This window comes from Topomyia yanbarensis, chromosome 3 (assembly GCF_030247195.1).
Source record: "Topomyia yanbarensis strain Yona2022 chromosome 3, ASM3024719v1, whole genome shotgun sequence".
Lineage (NCBI taxonomy): Eukaryota > Metazoa > Arthropoda > Insecta > Diptera > Culicidae > Topomyia > Topomyia yanbarensis.
Window position 1 is genome coordinate 70,010,998 of NC_080672.1, and position 24,129 is coordinate 70,035,126.

A 24,129-nucleotide genomic window follows, 5' to 3' on the forward strand; every position below is an offset into this window, starting at 1 on the left:
GTAACTGCGTTAGTATTTTCGCGAACACTGCGCTCGTGTGCGTGCTTGTTGCGTGATAAAGATTTCTCTTCGTGTACTCCTTTGGTGTAAACAGCAGGTATGAGAGAGAAAGCATAACCGTAGTAGACAAGTAGTGGTGCATAATACACGATAGCTTTGCCTGTGTGCCCGTGGCGAAGTTACGACGACGGTGGACGACTAGCGTAATCACACAACAGAGAACGGCTACAGATTGGTAGTATTTTAGTGAACGCAACAGAAGGAAGAGAGTTCGATTTGGGATTTGCTGGGAAAAGTGCAAATTTTGAGCAGTTTTGCAACGTTTTTCGCGTCCCATTCCGCCATGGAAGTGGAAAGCAACGTCATCAAGGACGCTTCCGCTCGGTAAGTAGACTATCGAAACCAGATACAGTTGCGAAAATTCCTTTCGCGAAAAAATGGATGACCGAGGGAAGAATCCGAGAAAGGTTTTTTTTCCTGCTATACTTCGATCTTCACCGCACTGCTCTACTCTCACTTTATTTGCTGCTGTGTGTGAAGTTATTATGCGCTATATACACAGATGTACGACTGAATTGGAATACCAATGCAACTTTGGTGCGCTGCAGGGATGCCAAGGGGTTGTGTGTGTTATTATTTTCGGGAAACATTAAATTGATTAGGCTAGAAGACAATGGGCCCATGGCAAACCGTACATGAGAAACGATATTGTCAATAAGCCAATTATTGATTAATATATTGGTGGTGGAAGGACAAATTGCAATTGTTGATTCAATAGAAGTTAAATGGGCTCGACGTATTGAAGGCCGTCTTGTCTTTGTTGACAATATTGTCTGGTCTAGGGTCTGGGATTATAGGCAAACGGGACCTTTCGATTACTTAAACTTTTCTCGGATTTGTATGTGTTTTATTTCGATTATAGAGGTTTTAGCCTTAAGGTCCTTCGCCTCTTCGGGTTAGAAAAATCTCTTAAGAAAAAATTCTAACCCTATGTGCGGGATTGAGTTCCGAACCCAGGTGAGCTGCTTTATATCAGCTTATAAAAATCTAGTTGACGAGATACATTTAGAATATTATCACAACTTTAATATTAAAATTTCCAATAATTTTCTAGTACACATCGATAGACTTCCAGCTGGGTTACGACCATAGTATTGAACCATTTTGACAAATTTACACAGCAAGTTTGTAGAATAACAAACAACTTCTGGGTAATGTTGATGGGAGAGGAGGGTTGGGTTAAGAACGAATACGAGTCTTCGGCGTGCGTATTTCTAAGGACAGTCATCTCAAATCTTTCAACAATATTCTTGGCTGATTAGTGATCCGCTAAGGGCTTTATCAACGTCCGTCTACATTCTAATTGAATCTACCAGCCGGCAATTTCCTGTACTGTATTCGAATGCACGATTTCTAAAACAATTTATTCAATTACTTTGTTATAGTGTGCAGTAAGTTTCTAGTTTTGCGACTCTTGTAAAAAAAGGGATTCATAAACCTGTTTCTTTCTATTAGGATATAAGAATGATTATTATTTACATCAGCTCCAGTCAACGACAAAGAACGTCAAAGTCAAGTCACCTTTCCGTCAGGATAAGTTGAATGCGTTTCTCGTGTACTCGTCCACACGTTCCGTGCGGTTGATGTGTGTGAATACCTGCATTTAACTACATGTAACTAATTTTAACATTTCATTGGAGTGGTGTAGCATCGACAAAAACCTGACGTATCGTGCAAATTGCGCTTAACACTAGATAATAGACCAAGAAAATTAGTCGAAGCTCCTAAATCATTGATTTTTCTATGTTAGTTTAGCTTCGCATACTAGATTAAATTTTATGGTTCTAATTCACAAATTTCAAACAAATCAGCTTCTTGCATAGTACAAATTTGAAAAGTAAAATATGCAATTTTTAGTTCCAATTAGTTACCCTATTTACTTGGAGTGTATCTTACATGCGTGCGTCGGCACCACTGAGTAGAGTGGTATATTATTTGGTTGCGCAAGCCTTGATTTAGTGTAGAGGATTCTTGCAGGTATAGGAATCAACCTGTGTCTATACCCTTCCTCGTGGGTGTGTGTGCATACTGGTTAGCTATGTAATTTTGCGCGGTCGTGGTTGTTTCCGCGGCTGGCGCAAAAACCATTCACATACATCTATACTGTTGATTTGAGTCACTGCTCTTACTCCATATTCTTGTATTAGGCCCTGGGAGTGTACGGAAGGGGTATTTGTGCCAAAGAAAGGCTTTTGAGTTATGCTCGTGAACGACAGGCGATGTCGGTGGTAGAGATGGTACCTATACCTACTACAATACCACGAAAGTGCGATTTTTTTATTCATATCACCTACATGCTGATTATCATATTCGCTTGTTTTTGTTTTCGTTTGCAGTAGCAGAGGCAGAAGTGCTGCTGGTCAGCACCACAGCCGTAGGAGCAGCGCCAGCAATAAGAGCGGTGGTGCCACCTCCAGCAGCAATGCCAACACAGTTACGATAAAAGTTGGCCTCAATATGAATATGTGCAGACTGTGCCTGGCGGAGGGCAGCACCAGCTCCCGTCTCCAACCGGTGTACTACTCCAAGGATGCTCCCGACGAACCACTGCTACAGCAGATACTGGAACTCACCACTATACAGGTAATGAGCATCGATAAAAATCGTTAAATCATATACACTACGTCGTCTTTTTAGGTAACATATGCGACAGACTTTCCTTCGTCGATATGCACTGGATGCAAAAGCAAACTAGAAGAGTATCATATGTTTCGGAGGCGCTGCATCGAAAATGACGAGCTACTTAAACTGAAGTACTATGAAATCAAGGCGGCAGAAAACTACCGTCATGCGCAGCACGCTCAACCGGCGGAGGAAATCAAGGGGGAAGAATACGTTGACGATACGGACGACATCACGTTAGCGATTGATGAATCCGCTGATGTGGATGAGTATCAGGACGACACAGAGGAAGAACAGCAGCCTGTTATGCAGCATGATCAGGTTGTGGAACAGCAAACTATACAGTATGTTGCTGCAGATGGAACCATGACAGAGTATATCGAATCGGGAGATGTAAGAGTAGTGTCGAACTCTTCCCAACAGCAGCAGATCCACATTAGTGGCTACAGTGCTGCGGAAGGAATTCAAAATTCCGAAGGACATGAGATTTATTACACAGATGGGACTGATACATATGCTATTCGCACGACCGCAGAAGGGTACGTGAACGCAGCAAACTATGTGCCACAGGGATACGATAACCAGACGGAGATCGAATGTACCACTATTGACCATTTACCGGAAGAGGAGGTTTATATGGACGAAGGAGGATCTGGAGTTGGTAGCGCCATTACCCCACGGGGAGTACACGATCGACCGTTCGTTTGCAAACATTGCAAAACTAGTTTTAAGTATGAGTACAACTACGAAAGGCACATGAAAAATCATGCAAAAGTATTGTATAGATGCGGTAAGTGTTCAAAAACCTTTACCAAGCAACGAAAATGCCAACAGCACTTCTTGAAAGCACACTCATCCCAGAGGTATGAGTGTGACATTTGCTTCAGAACGTATAGTTTACCCACTCGATTGGAGAATCATGTCATCGAAATGCATTCCGAGAACGGGGTGTACAAATGTGACCGATGCAGTGAAACTTACACTTCCTACCTAGATTTCAAATCTCATCGCAATAGCCATCACAGTACCAACGGATCCAATACAACCGTCATCACCCAGGCGGTGGAACAACGGTCCCAACCAGCGCCCCATGATCAATCTCCTCAACCACCGACATTGTCGCACACGGCCACATCAATCAGTACTCGCTCGTCCATCTCCGATAGCTGCGATTTTGAAGTAATGATCGATGAAACTAAAATTCAAAAACCCGAAAGCACCCCCGAAAAGCGACCTGCTGTGCTCGCTGGAGCTACTTCCACTCCCGAACAAGATGTAATCCTAATAGACGATGACACGTCCCATAGTGCTGCAACAACCGCAATGGCGAATCACATCAAACCCACTGGCGTCACGATCATCCCGACTACTCACAGTAGCAGTATCATCAGCAGTGGTTCAACGGTGGTAACGACAAGCCCAAGTGTCGCTCCAACGACAATCAACCACACAGCAACGGTAATTACCAACGGTATCGACAAGAACTCGCTGCACAGGCAGCTCTTGCAGCAAATCGAGGAGAGCGAAGCCAACTCGCTTGGGCCGAAGATTTACAAATGCGACAGCTGCACCAAGACGTTTGTCCATTTGAACAATCTGAAGGCACATATCTATGCGGAGCATGACAACGACAAGCCTTTCAAGTGCAAACTCTGTCCGATTTCGTTCAAGACGAAAGAAATTCTGGTGATGCATATGGTAAGTACGTCTAAATCCACATACTTGTAGTTCGACAATGAATGTTTTTACAACAGAGATTACAATTTACAAAAATGACAAAAATAATCGCGTGTGGCACTATCGGCTGTCTGTGTAAAAGCGAGATTGGCACCGCTGTTGATCGCTACCGGTTGGTATGATTGGTCGTTGACAGCTCTCATTCCTCTTAATAGGGTGCCCTCAAACACCTCCCCTTTAGTGTAGATGGTAGTGTTCGTGGCGGACCGGAGGTTTACGGTTCCGAGGCGGACGATAGCAGGCGTCTTGGACGACGTCTCTAGTTTGGTTGGTACAGTTATTGAAGAAATTCTTGCTGCAATTCTTTGTACTCTACATTTTCTGGATATGGTTGTGGAGCTTCCGGTCATTCCGATGAACCAGACGGTTTGATACCTCAGGTGTTCAAGAGCAGATCTAATGGTATGATGGTTTGATTTTCTACATTCCGAACATCTGTACTTCCTGAACGTTTACGTGACTGATTGCCATGGGATCAGATTAGCTACTGACGATCTGGTAGCCACACATTGTACGTATTATAACGGTTCCAATCCGTTCCACAACTTCACCTGCTATCCAGTTCTAAGTATTACTTTGATGAACCTTGGCATAAACGTTGTCCTTGACCTGGAAACTTTTCACTTTGACACCGTGTTCACGGTCAAACTGCTGGTCCTGTTTGGAACTGGCATCTTTGTGAAATTTGCTAGGCGGTTTAATCAGTTCGAGCGAAATACGAATGCGTCGACCTTATAGAACTTCCGCTGAAGACTTTCCGTCTGGGGCGCTGAGGAACGGTGTAAATCAGTTGCACTGCAGAAATGTATCGATGGCTTCTTTTAGCTCCTCTTCCCATGCCTGGATTTTCTTCAGTGTGCGTTTGCACAAATCTACAAACTTCTGCTTGTCCGTTGCTTTGAGGATGGTACGGCACCGTCGTTAAGTGCACGATACCATTGCAATCGCAACACTTTTTGAAAACCTCGCTGGATAGTTAGGATAGTCTGCCATTATCGGTCACTAACACTTCAGGCATACCGTACCTCTAAAAGATGTTCCGAAGAGTCCAGAGTTTTTTATAGCTGTGTAGGTACTACCTCCGGCCATTAGAAAGAACGTCAACCAAAATTATGAAGTAGGTTCCGTTCACTGGCTCTGTTTTGGCAACCGACGCACACTCGTTGCACGACTTGACCATGTAGGTGATATGGTCTGCGGCAATCATTTTGTACGTTCTTGGCAAGAAACTTAAAGACTGGTTGACAATACTACAGATGGACCTTTCGAGCTCAATTGACGCAATTACAAAATCTTCATCCGGTTTAAAATGGAAATTAATCAGGCGAGATAAAATGTTAGCGTGCTCGAAATTATCGGTGGAAATGTGTTCTATCTGAAAATTACATAGTAACATTGTCAACGCCCATCGTTGCAGGCGGTTAGCAGGATATGTCGGAATGCCCTGCTTCGAACCAAATATCGATAAAAATGGTTTGGGGTCAGTTTGCAGAATAAAATGTCGCCCGTAGACCATGCGATGAAATTTAGCTACGCCATACACCAGAGCGAGGACCTCTTTTTCGATCTGGTTGTACACCGTTTCTGCCAGAATTAAACTTCTGGACACGTAAAAGATTGCCTTTTCTAAAACATGCGCCTTTTCGAAGCAGATCATCTAGTGGCTGGAGAAGTCTCCACATGGCCCTGGGTCATTAGGCCGAAAGCCGGTAGGCTGTATGTCGTTCGGCAGAATGCCGTTAGGCTGACTGCCATTTGGCTGAAGGGGTCATTAGGCTAAACGGGTCATTAGGCCGAACGGGTCATTAGGCCGAACGGGTCATTAGGTCGAACGAGCCATTAGGTCGAATGAGTCATTAGGCCGAACGGGTCGTTAGACCGAACGGGTCGTTAGACCGAACGGGTCGTTAGACCGAACGGGTCGTTAGACCGAACGGGTCGTTAGACCGAACGGGTCGTTACACCGAACGGGTCGTTAGACCGAACGGGTCGTTAGACCGAACGGGTCGTTAGACCGAACGGGTCGTTAGACCGAACGGGTCGTTAGACCGAACGGGTCGTTAGACCGAACGGGTCGTTAGACCGAACGGGTCGTTAGACCGAACGGGTCGTTAGACCGAACGGGTCGTTAGACCGAACGGGTCGTTAGACCGAACGGGTCGTTAGACCGAACGGGTCGTTAGACCGAACGGGTCGTTAGACCGAACGGGTCGTTAGACCGAACGGGTCGTTAGACCGAACGGGTCGTTACACCGAACGGGTCGTTAGACCGAACGGGTCGTTAGACCGAACGGGTCGTTAGACCGAACGGGTCGTTAGACCGAACGGGTCGTTAGACCGAACGGGTCGTTAGACCGAACGGGTCGTTAGACCGAACGGGTCGTTAGACCGAACGGGTCGTTAGACCGAACGGGTCGTTAGACCGAACGGGTCGTTAGACCGAACGGGTCGTTAGACCGAACGGGTCGTTAGACCGAACGGGTCGTTAGACCGAACGGGTCGTTAGACCGAACGGGTCGTTAGACCGAACGGGTCGTTAGACCGAACGGGTCGTTAGACCGAACGGGTCGTTAGACCGAACGGGTCGTTAGACCGAACGGGTCGTTAGACCGAACGGGTCGTTAGACCGAACGGGTCGTTAGACCGAACGGGTCGTTAGACCGAACGGGTCGTTAGACCGAACGGGTCGTTAGACCGAACGGGTCGTTAGACCGAACGGGTCGTTAGACCGAACGGGTCGTTAGACCGAACGGGTCGTTAGACCGAACGGGTCGTTAGACCGAACGGGTCGTTAGACCGAACGGGTCGTTAGACCGAACGGGTCGTTAGACCGAACGGGTCGTTAGACCGAACGGGTCGTTAGACCGAACGGGTCGTTAGACCGAACGGGTCGTTAGACCGAACGGGTCGTTAGACCGAACGGGTCGTTACACCGAACGGGTCGTTAGACCGAACGGGTCGTTAGACCGAACGGGTCGTTAGACCGAACGGGTCGTTAGACCGAACGGGTCGTTAGACCGAACGGGTCGTTAGACCGAACGGGTCGTTAGACCGAACGGGTCGTTAGACCGAACGGGTCGTTAGACCGAACGGGTCGTTAGACCGAACGGGTCGTTAGACCGAACGGGTCGTTAGACCGAACGGGTCGTTAGACCGAACGGGTCGTTAGACCGAACGGGTCGTTAGACCGAACGGGTCGTTAGACCGAACGGGTCGTTAGACCGAACGGGTCGTTAGACCGAACGGGTCGTTAGACCGAACGGGTCGTTACACCGAACGGGTCGTTAGACCGAACGGGTCGTTAGACCGAACGGGTCGTTAGACCGAACGGGTCGTTAGACCGAACGGGTCGTTAGACCGAACGGGTCGTTAGACCGAACGGGTCGTTAGACCGAACGGGTCGTTAGACCGAACGGGTCGTTAGACCGAACGGGTCGTTAGACCGAACGGGTCGTTAGACCGAACGGGTCGTTAGACCGAACGGGTCGTTAGACCGAACGGGTCGTTAGACCGAACGGGTCGTTAGACCGAACGGGTCGTTAGACCGAACGGGTCGTTAGACCGAACGGGTCGTTAGACCGAACGGGTCGTTAGACCGAACGGGTCGTTAGACCGAACGGGTCGTTAGACCGAACGGGTCGTTAGGCCGAACGGGTCGTTAGGCCGAACGGGTCATTAGGTCGAACGGGTCATTAGGCCGAACGGGTCATTAGGCCGAACGAGTCATTAGGTCGAACGGGTCATTAGGTTGAACGGGTCATTAGGTTGAACGGGTCATTAGGTCGAACGAGTCATTAGGCTGAACGGGTCATTAGGCCGAATGAGGCATCAGGCCGAATAGTCCATTAGGCCGAATGGTCCAAAAAGAATGATAAATGGAGCGGTTGTAATTGAAAATTTTCTTTGACGGGTGATTTTTCACGATCGCATCGCTCCCTCGAACTTAAACTAATTTAAGCCATTATGTTTGAGTAATCCGGGCAAACGAGTGGGTCACAGCTTTGCTTGTGATAGATCGCCGTTTCCAACGGTGAACCGGCGGCCATCACGGCCGGCGGATCCTCAGCAGTGTTACGTTTAAAGTGGGTGAAGGGTAATCATAAATGCAATAATGAGATGTCAGACTCGCGTGAACGAACCCCATCCGCGATGAGTTGTCAGTCACGGGATGACGGCAGCACTGGAGCTGTTAAAACCGAAACCGCCTGGTTCATAATTTTCGGAGCCGGTGGAGTGCGGACGGCCAACCGATTTAGTCGCTGCTATCATCACGAGTCCCTAGCCATGCAAGGGCTCAATTCATTTGGACTAGTCGCCTGAGCGTCAGTGCCCCTGTATGGCTTTGCTTTATAGATTTGTCGTGGTGACGCATCCTCGACCAAATGAGATCTGTGATTCAATTTGAGTTTTGTACTCACTGGACTGAGAGGCCCGTCTAGTTTAGCAAGATTAACATCGATCTGTCGTGTTTTTATGTTTACGCATTGGGAACTGGCGCTGCTCATAGCCGCAAATATCGCTTCTTTGGACAGCCCGCGCCTTTGCGGTCTGTCTAGTCTGCATTCACACAACTGAAACGTTTTCTCTCGTTACGGTAACCGTGAGCTAGGGAGGCCTCAGTTTGTTTCTCGATGTGCGTCCGTTTCCTCTTGCTACGGTCACGATGAGCCTGGGAGACTTCAGTCCTGCTCCTGCGCGTTGGCGTCTACTTCCTTCACGCTCCAATTACGACAAGCTTGGATTGATCAGCTGTTCCACCTTTGCTTCTTCACACCCGCCTTACTCTTGTAGCATTTTCTGCGGTCGTGAGTATCAGCTCCCTGCAACCCGTTTCCAGTCTGCAGGGTACGATTTCCTCCGAATTGTGAAGGACCCGCGCGGTTGCGATTGCTTGTCGGTTTCTCACACCTCTCAAACGATTGGCGCGATTACGCCCGTCGGTGTGTGACTTCGTCAAGTTGGCTCCATGTATCTCCCTGCAGCGGCTTGCCTCTGAGGGTAACTTTCGTTGTGTGTGGGGAGCCGTTGTGTGTGCCTTTACCTCCGACTTTTGCGTGGCTGAACTAACCGCTGGTTGCCAAGGTGGGGAGGTAGTTTATCAAGTTGTTGCTCACCACATCTCGACATTGACACATTTTTTTTTCCGATCGGCAAACGATGGTTTGGGAGCTTGAGCTCTTGGTTAGCAGGATGAAACCTGTCGACATAGCTGGACCACTGCATCAGTTTCTCTCGTCCTGCCTGATAAACGGGAAATCCGTCGAATTTTGATCTCTTCGATTCTCGTGCTTAGATTTTTTTTCTGAGCTGACTTTCGTGCTTGCTTCGCCGTGATGGGAATCGCCACTATGTGCGGTGCTTGTCCATTCGGGATTTCCCTTCACCCCGGTCTGCTTCAGTACCACTGTTGTCCTGCTTCGCTCTACTATACTGCTCATCTGCATACTCTACGGCTTTTGGTATTCCAAACGGTTAATTTGCGGACTGCTTTCTCGAAGTGCGGTTTCTCACGTTCCGAAAACGGCATGCCGGCTTAACTTTCTCGATGGACGGTTTCTCACGATCCGCTAACAGCGTGTCCGCTGATGGCTTTTTGTTCTGATTGGTGGAAGCCCTGTTTAGTCCCTCACGTCTCGACAGCCCCTTGCTGCGACTGCGAGTTGTCATGGGCTTTCCTAGACAGCTCCTCAAGTCCAGTTGACGCTGGTGTGCCATGGTGGGGAGGTAGTTTGAAAAGTTATTGTTCGCCACACCATGACAGGGCACGATTTATCCCGATCGGCTAACGGTGTTTCCGGAGCGCGAAATTCGTGGTTAGCAGGCTGGAACCCGCCGACATAGCTTAGTAAATTACGTCTAATCGACCTTTAGGTCCTTCGCGTAGTACCTTCCTACTTTTCCGGACGGAACATCCTCCAGTTCATATTAGAGGTGTGCGCCACGCATCCGCGCCGCGCCGACGATTGCATGTAAAAATAGTAAGCACATCGGCGTGACGCCGGCGCGCCGCCGATTTTTACCTGGAATGGGCGGCGCGGCGCACACCTCTAGTTCATATAGATTGGTACCCAGAACTTTCCGGATCATCGCAGGCAGGAGTTTTGGGTTTAATTTCTGGATGATGTAATCCACTTTTGATGATATTCCAAACGACTTTGGCATGACCAGATCCCCGACGTTTAACAAGATCGCTTTTGTGCGCATGTCGTACCGTTTCCTTGATTTTTCTTGTGAGTTTCTGATGCGTCCCAACATGAACTCCTGTATGCGCTACAGTTTTGACAAACACAGATCCTGAGCAAGCCTTAGATGCTGCGGCGTGTTAAGATCCTGCTGTTTGTAGAGAGAATCAGTTCTTGGCCGAAGTTGGCAAAGTGCGGACTCACTCCCGTGACCTCGTGCTTCGCCCTACGATCGATGCTAGATTTTTGTCCTAAGTTCGATGATCTTCATCCAAAAGGGCTCTGATGCAAGTTATCAGCACCCTGTTTACCAGCTCTGCATTGTTCACTATCGGGCCGTAATATGCCGGACCGACAACGACATAAACTACTTCCCGTTGTCCGTGAGAATGATCCTTGGACGTAAGAATCGAAGGAATACTTCCTTTTCCTGGAAGTTACACATGTCTTCTGTATCTGCACCGCGCATGGGTTGCGCAATAACGTACTTGGTTATCCAGTCGACTACTACCAAGATGACCGCGATTTTCTTCTTCGATCTTGGAAATCAGTTCCCACGGTATCCTCGTTTCAGCTTTCCCATGTCTGGCATCATTCGCTGGTTAGAAGCTTTGCTAGCTTTGCATACTTTGCAACTGCGCACGTGACGGTCTATATCCTGTCGCATCTTCGGTCAGTAGAAGCCCGCTTGAATTTTCTGCAACGTTTTCTGGAATCCAAGATGTGCTCCTGTGGCTGAGTCGTGAAACTTGCCTATCACTTTTGGTACCATCTTTTTCCACTTGTGCGCGACCTGTTCCAGCTCATTTTCGTATCGACAGTTTTTAAATAATTCGTTGGCGGCGATTCAGAAGTTTGGGAATTTTTCTGACTGCTTGCTTGCTGCTAGTCGGTTGTACCAGCCGTCGTCACTTGTGCTGATGGAGAAAGTCATCGATGCCACGATCCTCGATAGAGCGTCCGGAACCACGTTGCACAGTCCCTTAAGGTGTTTGATTTCAAAGTCGAACGCATTCAATCGCAGTATGTATCCTCACATCAGTGCAGTCGGATTCTTTATTGACTTCATATGACAACGCCGCACAGAGGAGTATTTGATCGAAAAAGCTGGCTGAAAGTCATATTTTCAAAAACCATTATCAAGGACATTATATTATATTATAATATTGCCTAGTAATTTCTGCATTAGATGGCAACCACGTTACGTGTATTTATTACAGTTTGGCAACGCTGTTCACTGTTAAAGGTAGGGTTTTTTTTAATACTCCAGGCTGATTTAAAGTTGCGCGTGGAAACAAAATTTTCCAAACATTAGTGATTCGAATTGTTTCGACTCAAATATCCTATATTTTTAATAAAACAAGGTCAGGATCATATTTTGGTGTAGATGGATCCATATATTCTAAAAAATATTAGTCTTATTAAACTTAAATACATAGAAAAAAAATCCGCCATTTTCTCACTTTTCACATTTTCTCACTCACACGCCAAATTGAAAAAGTTCATGTTCCCAATCCGACTCTTATGCCCTGATTCAGTTTAACCTAAATACTACTAGATCGACGAAAAAACTTGCGCATAATTGCTCCATTTTGAATGCGAGCTATTTGAAAAATTTGATATTTTTGGCATTTTTCCTCGTTTTATTACATTGTCCGTGCTAAGTTCAAATTTTTACAAGGATATTTCGTTTCGAAATAATGTGTAATTCTTGGCAAGATTTGGGTTTAGTTGGCTGGGAAACAAAATGATGGTTTTATTGAACCAGAGCGCTCCAAAGTGCTTCGAATCGATTAGTTTTAGTGCAGAATTGAACTACATATGTTGCTTCAACTGTGTTTCGAAATGACTCAGTTGGTGCCGAAGCACTCTGGTTCAACAAAACCATCATTTCGCTTCCCAGCTAACTAAACCCAAATCTTGCCAAGAATTACACATTATTTCGAAACGAAATATTCTTGTAAAAGTTTGAACTTAGCACGGACAATGTAATAAAACGAGGAAAAATGTCAAAAATATCAAATTTTTCAAATAGCTCGCATTCAAAATGGAGCAATTATGTGCAAGTTTTTTCATCGATCTAGTAGTATTTGGATTAAACTTAATCATGGCATAAGAGTTTTCACTGGGACGGATTGGGAACATTAACTTTTTCAATTTTGAAAAGTAAGAAAATCGCAGATTTTTTTCTTTGTATTTAAGTTTAATAAGACTGATGGACATGGATCCATCTACACCAAAATATGTCCCTGTCTTTGGTTTATTGAAAACATAAGATATTTGAGTCAGAACAATTCGAATAACTAATGTTTGGAAGATTTTGTTTCCACGCGCAACTTTAAATCAGACAGGAGTATTAAAAAACCCCTATACCTTTGACAGTGAACAGCGTTGCCAAACTTTACAAAATACACGCAGCGTGGTTGCCATCTAATGCAGAAATCACTAGGGAATATTATGATATAATATAATGTCATTGATAACGGTTTTTGAAAATTTGACTTTCGGCCAGCTTTTTCGGTTAAATACTCCTCTGTGCGCCGCATGGTCTCAAAATACTGTGAACCTAACGCCCTCTACGTATCCGCGGAACTTCTCAATCGCTCGTATCACCGCTAAATATTCCCGTTCCGTGACGCAATAGCTCCGCTCGGAAGTTGATAGCTTTTGCGAAAAGAACGCTATCGGATGTTCTACTCCATCCGATTCCTGGGTTGAGACGGCACCGATTGCGGCGTCGCCGGCATCACATGCTATGTGAAACGGTTTAGTATAATCCGGCATCGCAAGGACTGGTGCTGATACTAGCATTGACTTCAGCTTGGCAAATGCATCCTCCTCAACTGGAGACCATCGAAATTTGTTCCTTGTTTTCTTTAGCTCGGTCAACGGTACGGCGATTTTGGCGAAGTCCTGTACCAATTACACAACCCCAGAACTGCCCATATATGCATAAGAGTCCCATATTGAAAAACAGCAAGCCCAGAAAAATGCTGTTCAAGATTTACATTTTTCATTGAGCCTTATGGATGGGACAACCATGTTGTGGTATTTTTTTCGATATTTTTTGAACAATCCTGGTAATCTTATTTGTGTATTATGATTCAGTGGTGATACAGAATACAATCCAACAGATATATCATTTTCGACAAAATTCCATATGGGACTCTTATGCGTATATGGGCAGAGAAAGTGTTACACGACTTTTCTGTTCTGTGGCGTCGGAAAGCTCACGATGCAGCTGATCTTCTCGTCATCTACCTTCCATCTGTCTTCGTTCAGCACGTTCCCTAAGTATTTTAAGTCCTGGCGGCAAAACTTCGACTTGTCCGGTAATATTGTGAGGTTGGCTAGTCGTAATCGCTCAGCCATCTTCCGAAGAATTGCTAGATGCTTTTCTAAGCTCCGCTAGCAGATGATAATGTCATCGAGGTAGGTTCCAGATCTGCGAGGAGATGTGTCATTAAGCGGGCTAGCGCTTGGCTTGCGGTGGACAAACCGAACGGCACGACCTTAAACTGGAAATGACCATAAAGACTTTCGCTGGCGCGAGAGGCTTTCTCGAGCGGCATTTGCCAAAAGGCGCCCTTAAGATCGATCGAAGGTATGTAGCGACATCCGCCGAGGTTGCTGATTATCGAAGCGATTTGCGGAATCGGGTATCCTTCGTTCACCATTATCGAGTTCAGGTGTCGCGAATCCAGACAGACTCTGTACTGGCCTGTCTTTCTTCACGGCTACCAGTGGAATGTTCCAAGAGGAAAACAGCGCTGCTTCGATGACATCAAGGACTAACATCCGATCTATCTCTTTGTTTACTTTGCCCATAACATATTTGGACATGTGGTAGCATCGCTGCTTCCTCGGCTTGGTGTCCCCGATGTCGATTCGATGTGTGCATTTGTCAGTGCATCCGATCGCTCCAGATTGGCTAACTGGAAATGTGGCCAGCACCGTGTCTAATTTTCGCTGCTTCCTGGTAAGCTCTCTCGACTGCTCAGAGCAGCCCGTTTCTTCATCCAGCGCTAAGTCCACCTTGTTGCATACGGCTCTCAGGTCATACTGGTCCCAGAAATTCATACCAAGAATGTTACAAACCGGTTGAGAAGGAACAAGTAACACGGGTATTGTTTCGTTTCGATTATTGTAGGCTACTGATGGAAGCTTGACGAACTCGGCGATGTTGTGCTTAGTGCCCTTGGACGTTTGGATTCCGCCACGCAGAAAGCCCTTTTTAAGTTGAGTTCTTCGACGATCCTTATCGTACTTCCTCCTATTAACGAACAATTTGCGGCGCTGTCTAGCAAGGCCGGCAACCGTCTTCCGAGTACCGAGATGTTTGCGTGAGGTCTATTGTCTCCATCGAGTTGATGTGTCGTAGTTTGGGAAATAATGAGGGACTGTAGAAGTTTTGTGAGGATGCTGGTTCCTCTGTTACCGACTCCTCGCCTGTGTGTTTCGCTCCCCCATCGAACAGATGGGACAGCTGCGAAGCGAGTAACCTTTCCGACCGCAACGGTGACAAAATAATACTGTTTGGGACTTCGCTCTCTAATCTTCGGGCCATCACATCACATGATATGGTATTCTTAGTATGTAGTGTTGTTTGTTGAAATAACCTACTATTTTCAATTAAATCTTGTACTTCTAAGTTAGCTTTTAGGCGAGAATTATTACGCGAACTCAACAACACGGACTAAATGTAAAATATTTGAGGGCATAGAATTAAAGATTAAAATTAGTTTTGAAATGTCGATATAACCATAAATAGTGAATGTAAGCAAAGTATAGCATTAAAAAAGGCAGCTGCCTTACGTTACATGGCTGAATAAACAAATAAATAAATAAAAATACTAAAATAAAGTATTATACCTCATTGAGGTATTAAGCAGACATTGAAGAATATTTCTTCAATATCTGATTAATACCTCAATGAGGTATTATTAATCAATTAATACCAGGATTTGGCATTAAACCAGAAAATAGTATGCTCGGGTTATTGGCCAGTTATTTTCTCGTGGACGGGATCAAGTGGATTTTGTAGTGTTTAGTAAAGAGTAACGATGAGTCATCAGATGGAGATCGGTGAGTGATCGTATCTGCGTGTTGAAGGTTGGTACGGAAGAATTCTTTCGTCCAGTTATTGGAAAGCAGAACCTCTCTTCACCCACCAACCACTCGTCGTTGATCAATCTCATCGCGGCCAGAAGCATGACTAAGCGGACAAACTCTGATGATCTGTGTTTTGTTTCACTCTTTTGGGGTCTTTGTCCTCCCCACAAGACCTTTCACATGCTCTGCTTTCGGCGGAGAACACACCTTTCACACACGTGCAATTTTCGCAGGACGGAGTACAATGGAACTGAACCCAATGAGCGACGGTGGACTCACATCAAGTATCTGAATTTGCTTGGCTAATATGCCATGGAGATGACGGCGAAGGAAACTTTTTCAGTTTGTCGGAAAGAAGGAGAAATTACACAGTCGACTGAACACCACTAGACACGACAGAACCGAATCGAACGAGAAACGTTGAGGCTAAAACGCATTAAACGGCGGTCTCCCGTTTGAAGTTGGCATCGAATCCTTTTCAAATGCTCGAATAAACTGGCCCTTACGCAGCTCTCCAAAAAACCGAATACCATCGAGATACCCTTTTGTTGGCGTTCTACACACTTTTGTCAAACACCTTACATGTTTCCCTACATTGAACACTACAAAGAGAAACAAAGGTCAAAGAGCTATTATTTTTCACTAAACTACATCTGTGACCCTCTGTGCTATTGACGAAGGAACATGTACCAAAAACGAACTACAAATAACTGCCTGAACAAATGTTTTTTTAATTGGTCTTAGTCATGTACACCGTTAGTGTTAGTTCGTTTACACTTTTCAAAAATATAAGTTCATGATTTAGCAAGAAATCTAAAGCCAATGTAAATAAGTCTCACTGGCATTGATGACACTACCCAGTCTGATTTCTGTTGTAGAGTTGAACAATCTCACTTAATTTTCTTCAGAACAGTAATTATTGTTCTTCCATTCCCAACGTCATTTCAGGTATTACATTCTCAGCATAGTACATCAACTTAGGAACGCGATAAGACCACATTCATCAGACAGACTCCACGAGGGCAGAGAGATAACAGGCACGACTTGCCACTAAAGGTTGCCTCAATCCGGGAACTAGTGTAATGCGAGGGAAAAGTTAGGTATAATATGTGCAAATCGTGACAAAATTATTATCTTATTCAGATTGAGCTGTTTTCCCCATACACCTAAAAATACTAGCATACACAAAACAGAAAGCTAATCGGTTACTGCAAATTAGCAGTATCCATAGACATGTGGATCGGAAGCATTCAACAACAAGCAAGGATAGCAAAACGTAAACTCAAAAGATACCAACTAGCTAATATATGAAGACTAGAGACATGACGATTTCCTTATGTTTTTTTTTGTGTTTTATACAATATATAGATATTTCTATTAATATATTTTATTTTAGTTTTCGTTTGACAGAAACAAACGGTTCGCTTGCAATAAATTGCTTCCAGCATTACTATTAAAATTATTTCTATAGAGTAAGTTTAAAACTTGCTTCGAATGGTGCTTTTCATCGAAAATAAATTTTGCTCTTATATTTTTATTTGAAACTGTATGATGGATACCTGTTTCGTTTTTATGCTCCTATTTAGCACTTTAAGTACCAGCCAGTTTATTTCCAAGGGATAAACTCGAATTATTTTGTTAGTAGTGCAGTTTAACTTTGTTCTAGTTTTAGATAGGTTTGAGTTTCATCTCATCTCGTGTTTCCGAAGCAGGGCTGAAAGCAACTTGATTTCCTTATAAAACAACCTGAAATTTGGGCTAGTGTACGCGTATTGTTTAGATAAGGTCGGAATCGGTTCTTCCAGATGAATGCAAAAAATAAATATAGTTTCATTTGTTAATACACTCGCTAGCTGCATAAAAAACATACGCGGTTCTCATAAATACAAAATCTTCATTGTAAACGATGTGATCTGGTTAGTTTAAAATATTGATGTTGAATTTGTTTTATTATTTTAAAATTGGTTACGATTCCTTGTAGTGTTGTAAGCGAATAAATTATAAATAATCTAAATTTAACGGCATAGATAGTAGCACAGCGTGTGCGTATGGAATCAAAAGTAATGGAGAACGTCGAAAATGGCGCGATTTATCAAAAGAAAGTTGATCGTTTGATATATTTTATTATCGCTGTTAGGGGAAGAGTTAGAGTTTTTCGGAATTATTAGCCATGGAAGCTTCGCTGCACCAGTCGGTAACAACGTGCTGAAAGTTTTTTCTCGATAAAACGATGCACATCTTTTCGTCACTAGCATCATCAACCATTTTTAGGTAGACTTTCGTTTCACTGGTGATATGTTATAGTTCGGAAAAAGAATCACGGAGTGTACTTTGGTTACAGTTTCATGAAACGCTAGTTTGTTTTATGGAACTGTTACCATTTGACAACTCAGAGGTTTAAGTATTGATCATCAGAGAGACAAATGAAATTCTGATACAGAAAAAGAAGTTGATACTGATATTAGGATAAATTAAAACAAATACGAGAGTGATTGAAATTCTTGCGTATCGCCATGATCTATAAAGAATAAAGTGTAACAGAATGTTCTCTACTTTAAAACTCTTAGACCGATGGTAACAACATACCGAAATCCCCTGGTACTTGTACTTACTTTATACAAATCGCTGACGAAAAAAAAGGTATATGAGGTACGTGTGTTAAAGGAAGCAAACCATCAAGATCTTGTTCGAGAGAATTCTGCGTTCAAAATTCGACGAAACAGTAAACAATTGAGAATAGTGAAGGCCCATCAACTACGGGATTTTGCAAGTACACAAACGTGCTGACATCGGAAGGTAAATAAAACACACCAGACTCCAATGGGCAGGTGATGTAGAGCGAATGCCAGAAGAGAGATCAGCTGATGCTTATGTTCAGCAGTGAACCTGGAAGATGTCGTCGAGTCCGGGACAGATGTACTGGCGCGTGCGCAATGGAGGAAGATGCGTACACGTTCAAGGGGAGCAGAGAATAATGGGCAGAGATCGAGTATTCTGGAGCTCTATTCTCGCAGTTACGTCACCTAGTGATTAAAAGAAAATTTCCATCTAGTCGAGTGTGACGTGACTGTGAGAATAGGGCCCCAGGGAGTATTGTTCGGCCGCGACGATGAGTTGCAAAAAAACACAACAAATCCAAATTTGATATATTAATCAACAGAAACATTTTCATTTTTTAAAAAGCTTTAATTTATTGCAAAAATCGGTAGAATAATATGTGGCGCAATACATTCATTCATCTTCTTGCGTAAACTCGCTGATCGCTGCCACCTTCAGCACTTCATGCTCGTCATCGCTTTCCTCCTCGCGAGGTCCCTTCCGTTTTTCCGTCTTCTTCTCCTTGTCTTTCTCTTTTTTCGTACCGCCCGCAGTCGCTTCCAGCCCACTTGCCCAGGTCCCCCTGGGGATGTCCGAGTAGGCAGCCGGATCCATCGGATCCAGTGCAGTGGAGTTCGTTTTGCCAAAGCGAGCACGATCTCGGTCTCGATCCCGCTCACGCCGATCATCGCGTCGTTCACGACGATCCCGGTCTCGGTCACGTTCTCGTTCGCGAATCCGGTCACGTTCCCGATCGCGATCGGTACGGCCAGGCCCGGTCATGCGGAGTCGTTTGTCATCATCCCTGGATGGATATTTGTTGTGAGGTCTCTTCGGCGGATTTACAACCGGTGGTTTCAAACTTTCGCCCACAGGTCCAACCAAAGGTTCCCGATTCGGTTGATTGGATGGCTTAGGAATGGGTGGGTAACTTTCCACAATCACTGCCTTGGGGATGGCCTCGCTGGCGTTCTCAAGGTTTTTAGTTTTTTCCATCAGCTCCTTCCGCAGTACCTTGGCGCTTTTAGTCATCTTTGCATCCGGATGAGTTGGTGGCAGCCAGGAAACTATCCTCGTTTCCTTATTATAGAAATAGAATGCCTTACATCCAATATCATACTCCCTACGCCAGTGACGTGGGAGTGGATACCTCTCCAGCATACGCTTAACCCTTTTCTCGTACTCCTTCTCAATTTCAAACTCAACTTCTCCGTAGCGTTGGACGCAGTACATCGAACAGTGGTGGTAAATATTGTACTTATTTTGACATCCATCAACCGATTGGAATCCGTACCGTTTAACCATCTTCTGTTTCATTTTTTCGGTCCAATCCATAGCGGGATTATTTTTCTTCTTCTGGACCGGGTACTCAAATGCTTCCGGATTAACCTGATCATACTCATCGTAATCCTCGGCAATAATTTCTTCGTTATTCAAATCCGCATTGCGAAGGTCTTCCTGGGAATCAGTATCCGATTGTGACGACGAATCCGAATGTTGTTGCTGTCGGGAAGGGGGTGCTGGCAGATGCTGTTGGCTGCCGGCCGTTGTTGTACCATCACTCTGGATGATACCACGCATTGCCAAACGCCTTTGCAGCGCTTCTGGAAGCATTCTTGCGTATTTTTTCTGTAACTACTTTCACTGATGGTAAATTATTTTCCGTAATGTTATTGCTGAACCACAATACTGCAAAATATAAACAATTTTGACGAGTGACGGTCAATTTTTATGCACGGTAAATAAAAAGCTAAAATGTGAACATTTGGAGCCCTCTGCATTTGAATGTGCCAATGAGTAAGCAGGGTTGTAGAATTTATCCATGAACAAATATTATAATTTATTTCATTGTCAACCTGATTTTTCATCAAAATCTGTTTAGCTGTCATGCGGGTTGTACGTCATTTCCCGAAATACCAATTTCCGGAAAATAAAGAAAACTACATACCCCGCCGAAAAAACTTTGCTTGGGATTACCAATTGCGTTGTTTAGGTATACACACACTGAAAAAAATGTTGGTAAAATAAGAGTTTTTCACTCTTAGCGAAAAACAACTCGTATATATAAATACCATTCCAGTAAACTTCGGAACCATTTCCTAACTATTCATATAATACTCACCATATTGGGAATACTATTGATACATTCCATTATTATAATTCAACTATTATACTACCATGTTCATTTAGCTACCATTTTGAATACCTTCCATGTATACTATATTGGAGATTTGTATACTACATTGTACTTTTGTGCTGGAGGTTAATATTGCTCTGGGTGGTCTTTGTTATTCGTATATCTGTTTACGCTACTCCAATAATCTGTAGTTTAACATGGTCAAAAATGCTCGTCTTGCAAAATACAGTGATAGCTCAATTGGATAAAGCGTCAGTCCACTTAGTGTCAGCGAAGCTTTCTTCAGAAGATGACGTGTAACAAAATAAAACTTCATCGATCGATAGAATTTAAATGTGAAGGGGTTAGTTCTTTTGACATTGAAAATGTCTTACTGCACTATCTGGGGCAGGGTGTCATTCTAAAATCTAAAATCAAACGATGTCACATTTTTGCGTCACTATTTTGAACGCTAATAACTTTGTTATTTATGAACTGATTTCCGTCTGGTTATCACCAAACAATTCGGAATTAACTGAAATTATGTTTTATTGCTATAGTGTTTTTGTATTTCAATAGCAAAAATGAACAGATCTCGAAAACGTGAAAACTCCCATACATCAGTCAACCTATCCCCGACAGCGCCGTCAATAGGGAGCAGCTTAGTGATTCAAACGAACACGAAAAGTTATAAATAAATGTGCCGTTTGAATCAGTTGTTGCTCTTTTGCCAGACAAATAACATCGTGCCTATAGCGTCTCGTACGACAGATTTGAGCACCCAGCACACTACGCTTCTATGAATGACGTCATCCTTGACTATTTAAAGAATTTCATTTCTCGAGCGACTCCATTCTCCCGTCGAACGTCAGGCCGTAAAGAACAGCAGTAGCAATCATGCATGTTGACGCGGCTGGAAGAGTTGGCAAACCTCAGTTGAAGCTGACTAATTGTTCCATTCTGCATGTTATTGTTAAATTAAAAGCCCTTTTAAGGGCTATAACAAACAAGAACAAATTTGAATATTTCCAATCATTGACAGCGATAATCCAATTGCGCAGTTTATATTCGTTATTTGTTGCTTGCATACGCGCAAGCAATCTGAAATTTGCAACAATCTGTTATTTGTTTAAATTTATCCTTGCGAAACAATACAAAAATGTGCAGCTACTTAAAGTACATTTCCAGGCTGAAATTGGTGAAAACCTGTGATTTATTAAAAATAATCTTTCGGAAACATAATCCAAAATTTTGCAATGTTTCACAAAATTGGAGGATGTGGCAACACTGCTAACTAGCGAAAGCCATACTAAAAAGAATCCGCAAATATTATTTTTCGTTATTCTGCATGAAGGCAGTCCTTCCATCAACAATGCGAAAGTGATAAAAGCCGATGTCACGTTTCAAACTATCAGTATTTCAAATTATCTGTTGAAGGGGAAGGTTGTTTGTTTCTTTCCAATTTTAATTATTTATCCGATGTAAGTAGCGCGCGGATGGAAGAGACGGCAAACCGTTGTTGCGGCTGACTGATTGTTCCATTTCTAATGTTATTTTTGTAAATTAAAAGCCCTTTTCAGGGCTATAACCAACCATGAAGAACAAATTTGAAAAATTCTTGACAATGACAACGATAACCTAATTCCGCCGTTTATATTCGTTACTTGTTGCTTGCGCGTACATTGACAATCTAAAATTTACAACAATCTGTGATTTGTTTAAAATTATCCTTCCGAAACAATACAAAAATGTACAGTTATTTAAAAGTATATTGCCATGTTGAAATTGGCGAAAATCAAACCAAATCCAAAAGTATGCAATGTTATAGAAATCGGAGGATGTGAAAAATCCGCAAATATTTTTTCGTTATTCTGCATGAAGGTAGTCCTTCCATCATCAGTGCGAAAGTGATAAAAGCCGATGTCACGTTTCAAGCTATCAGTATTTTATATAAGATTCTGAAGGGAAAGGTTGTTTCTTTTTATTTCGAAATATTTATCTGATGTCAGTAGCGTGAGAAGGCAGACCTTGTTTTGCAGCTGACTAATTGTTCCATTCTGCATGTTATTTTTTGTTAAACCAAAAGCCTTTAGTTAGTTTAGTACTTTTCATTCCATAGCACGTGTGTTTGTGGATTCCACAAATAGTTCTTTTCAGGATTCCACCAATGGACTCCAAATAAATATTTCGGAGTTAATGTTAATTAAACCACCGAATATATAAAGATACATATTTTAAACTTTCTTCGTTTACGAATAGTTTGAGTTATGACCAGTTATTTTTCTATCGCGCTTGCAAACATTTAATTTGATAGCAGGTATTTAAAGATAGATGTAAGATTTTGTTTGTGAGCATCATTAATTTATATTCCCATTTCGTGGATTTGAATAAAACTTTTTTAAAACTTGAATTTGGCACACTACAGGTTATCGATTTTAATTTAAAAATTCAACGATTATCTCTAGTGAAGAATAGCATGCCTGTGTGTAGTTCTGAAACAGTCGATGGCATTAAGGGGTTTTAATTTGGCCACGGATAATATTGCTTGCTCAAAAATCTGGCTGCATTTTTATTGTCATCGTGGTCGTGTCTTGTACACAACCCTTAAATTTTTTTCCGCTCGAAATATTTTATGCATCGCTACAACTAAAATATGCATGCCATCATTATCTGTATGGTTCATGAATGGCATGTTGTCAAAATGTATATGGAAAATAGCACTGGTAACTGTTCTTAATAACCCGTTGTTTGTATGGTCCAGTATGGAAAAACGACACTGGTTATGTTCGATATTGTACCAGGCAATGGTTAATCTATTGTTGAACGAACCATATTGAAAACGGTTTTGAGGCGTTTGATGCAATGGTTGGCATATGGTACACATTAATGCGGGAACCAACGCATACTCTTAGTTTGAAAATAAAACTATTCTTTATTAGCTTAAATTATTACATTTTGACAACATACCATTCAATAACCATACAGATTATGGTGACATGCATATACTAGATCTAGCGATGCATAAAATATTATGTTTAGAAAAAAAACTGTTCCCCTTCTCATTTCAATTCTATCGATTGATAAGTTTTATTTTGTTACACTCCATTTTACGAAGAAATCTTCGTTGACACTAAGCGGACTGACGCTTTATCCAATTGAACTATTGCCGTAATATTGTAAAACGAGGATTTTTGACCATGTTAAACTACAGATTTCTGGATCAGTGTAAACAGATATACGAATAACAAAGACCACCAGAGCAATATTAACCTCTGGTACAAAAGTACAATTGCAGTATACAAATCTTCAATATAGGGTACACGGAAGATATTGGAAATGGTAACTAAAATGATTATGGTAGTATAATAGTTGAAGTATACTAGTGGAATTCCTAATATGGGGAGTATTATATGAATAATTTAGAAATGGTTCCGAAGATTTCTGGAATGGTATTTATTTATACGGGATTGTCCTTAAAATCTT

The 24,129-nt window shown here is 43.2% G+C and overlaps 2 protein-coding genes across 3 annotated transcripts; one reads left to right on the plus strand and one right to left on the minus strand.

Annotated features, from left to right (window-relative positions):
* The first annotated feature begins 214 nt into the window (after positions 1-214).
* Positions 215-17,098, plus strand: LOC131689487 (zinc finger protein 62 homolog). Of its 2 annotated transcripts, none has more exons than XM_058974597.1 (4): positions 215-384; positions 2,397-2,643; positions 2,698-4,380; positions 16,662-17,098. In XM_058974597.1, the coding sequence occupies exons 1-4, from the start codon at positions 344-346 to the stop codon at positions 16,692-16,694; spliced, it is 2,004 nt and encodes a 667-aa protein (XP_058830580.1). In that variant the 5' UTR covers positions 215-343; the 3' UTR covers positions 16,695-17,098. The 2 variants fall into 2 exon arrangements, with proteins under 2 accessions (XP_058830580.1, XP_058830581.1); XM_058974598.1 differs by having other exon boundaries at positions 2,400-2,643.
* Positions 17,099-18,902: 1,804 nt separating this feature from the next.
* LOC131692306 (uncharacterized) lies at positions 18,903-20,228 on the minus strand. Its single transcript, XM_058979291.1, has one exon. The coding sequence runs from the start codon at positions 20,142-20,144 to the stop codon at positions 18,945-18,947; it is 1,200 nt and encodes a 399-aa protein (XP_058835274.1). The 5' UTR covers positions 20,145-20,228; the 3' UTR covers positions 18,903-18,944.
* Positions 20,229-24,129: the final 3,901 nt, after the last annotated feature.

What these genes read in the sequence shown, in the direction of transcription:
- LOC131692306 (XM_058979291.1), bottom strand. Translation starts at nt 20,144, where the DNA reads ATGCTTCCAGAAGCGCTGCAAAGGCGTTTGGCAATGCGTGGTATCATC.
- LOC131689487 (XM_058974597.1), top strand. Translation starts at nt 344, where the DNA reads ATGGAAGTGGAAAGCAACGTCATCAAGGACGCTTCCGCTCG. An exon ending in TGGAACTCACCACTATACAG is followed by an intron (nt 2,644 to 2,697) that starts GTAATGAGCATC and finishes TCGTCTTTTTAG; the next exon opens with GTAACATATGCGACAGACTT. An exon ending in AAATTCTGGTGATGCATATG is followed by an intron (nt 4,381 to 16,661) that starts GTAAGTACGTCT and finishes ACGTCATTTCAG; the next exon opens with GTATTACATTCTCAGCATAG.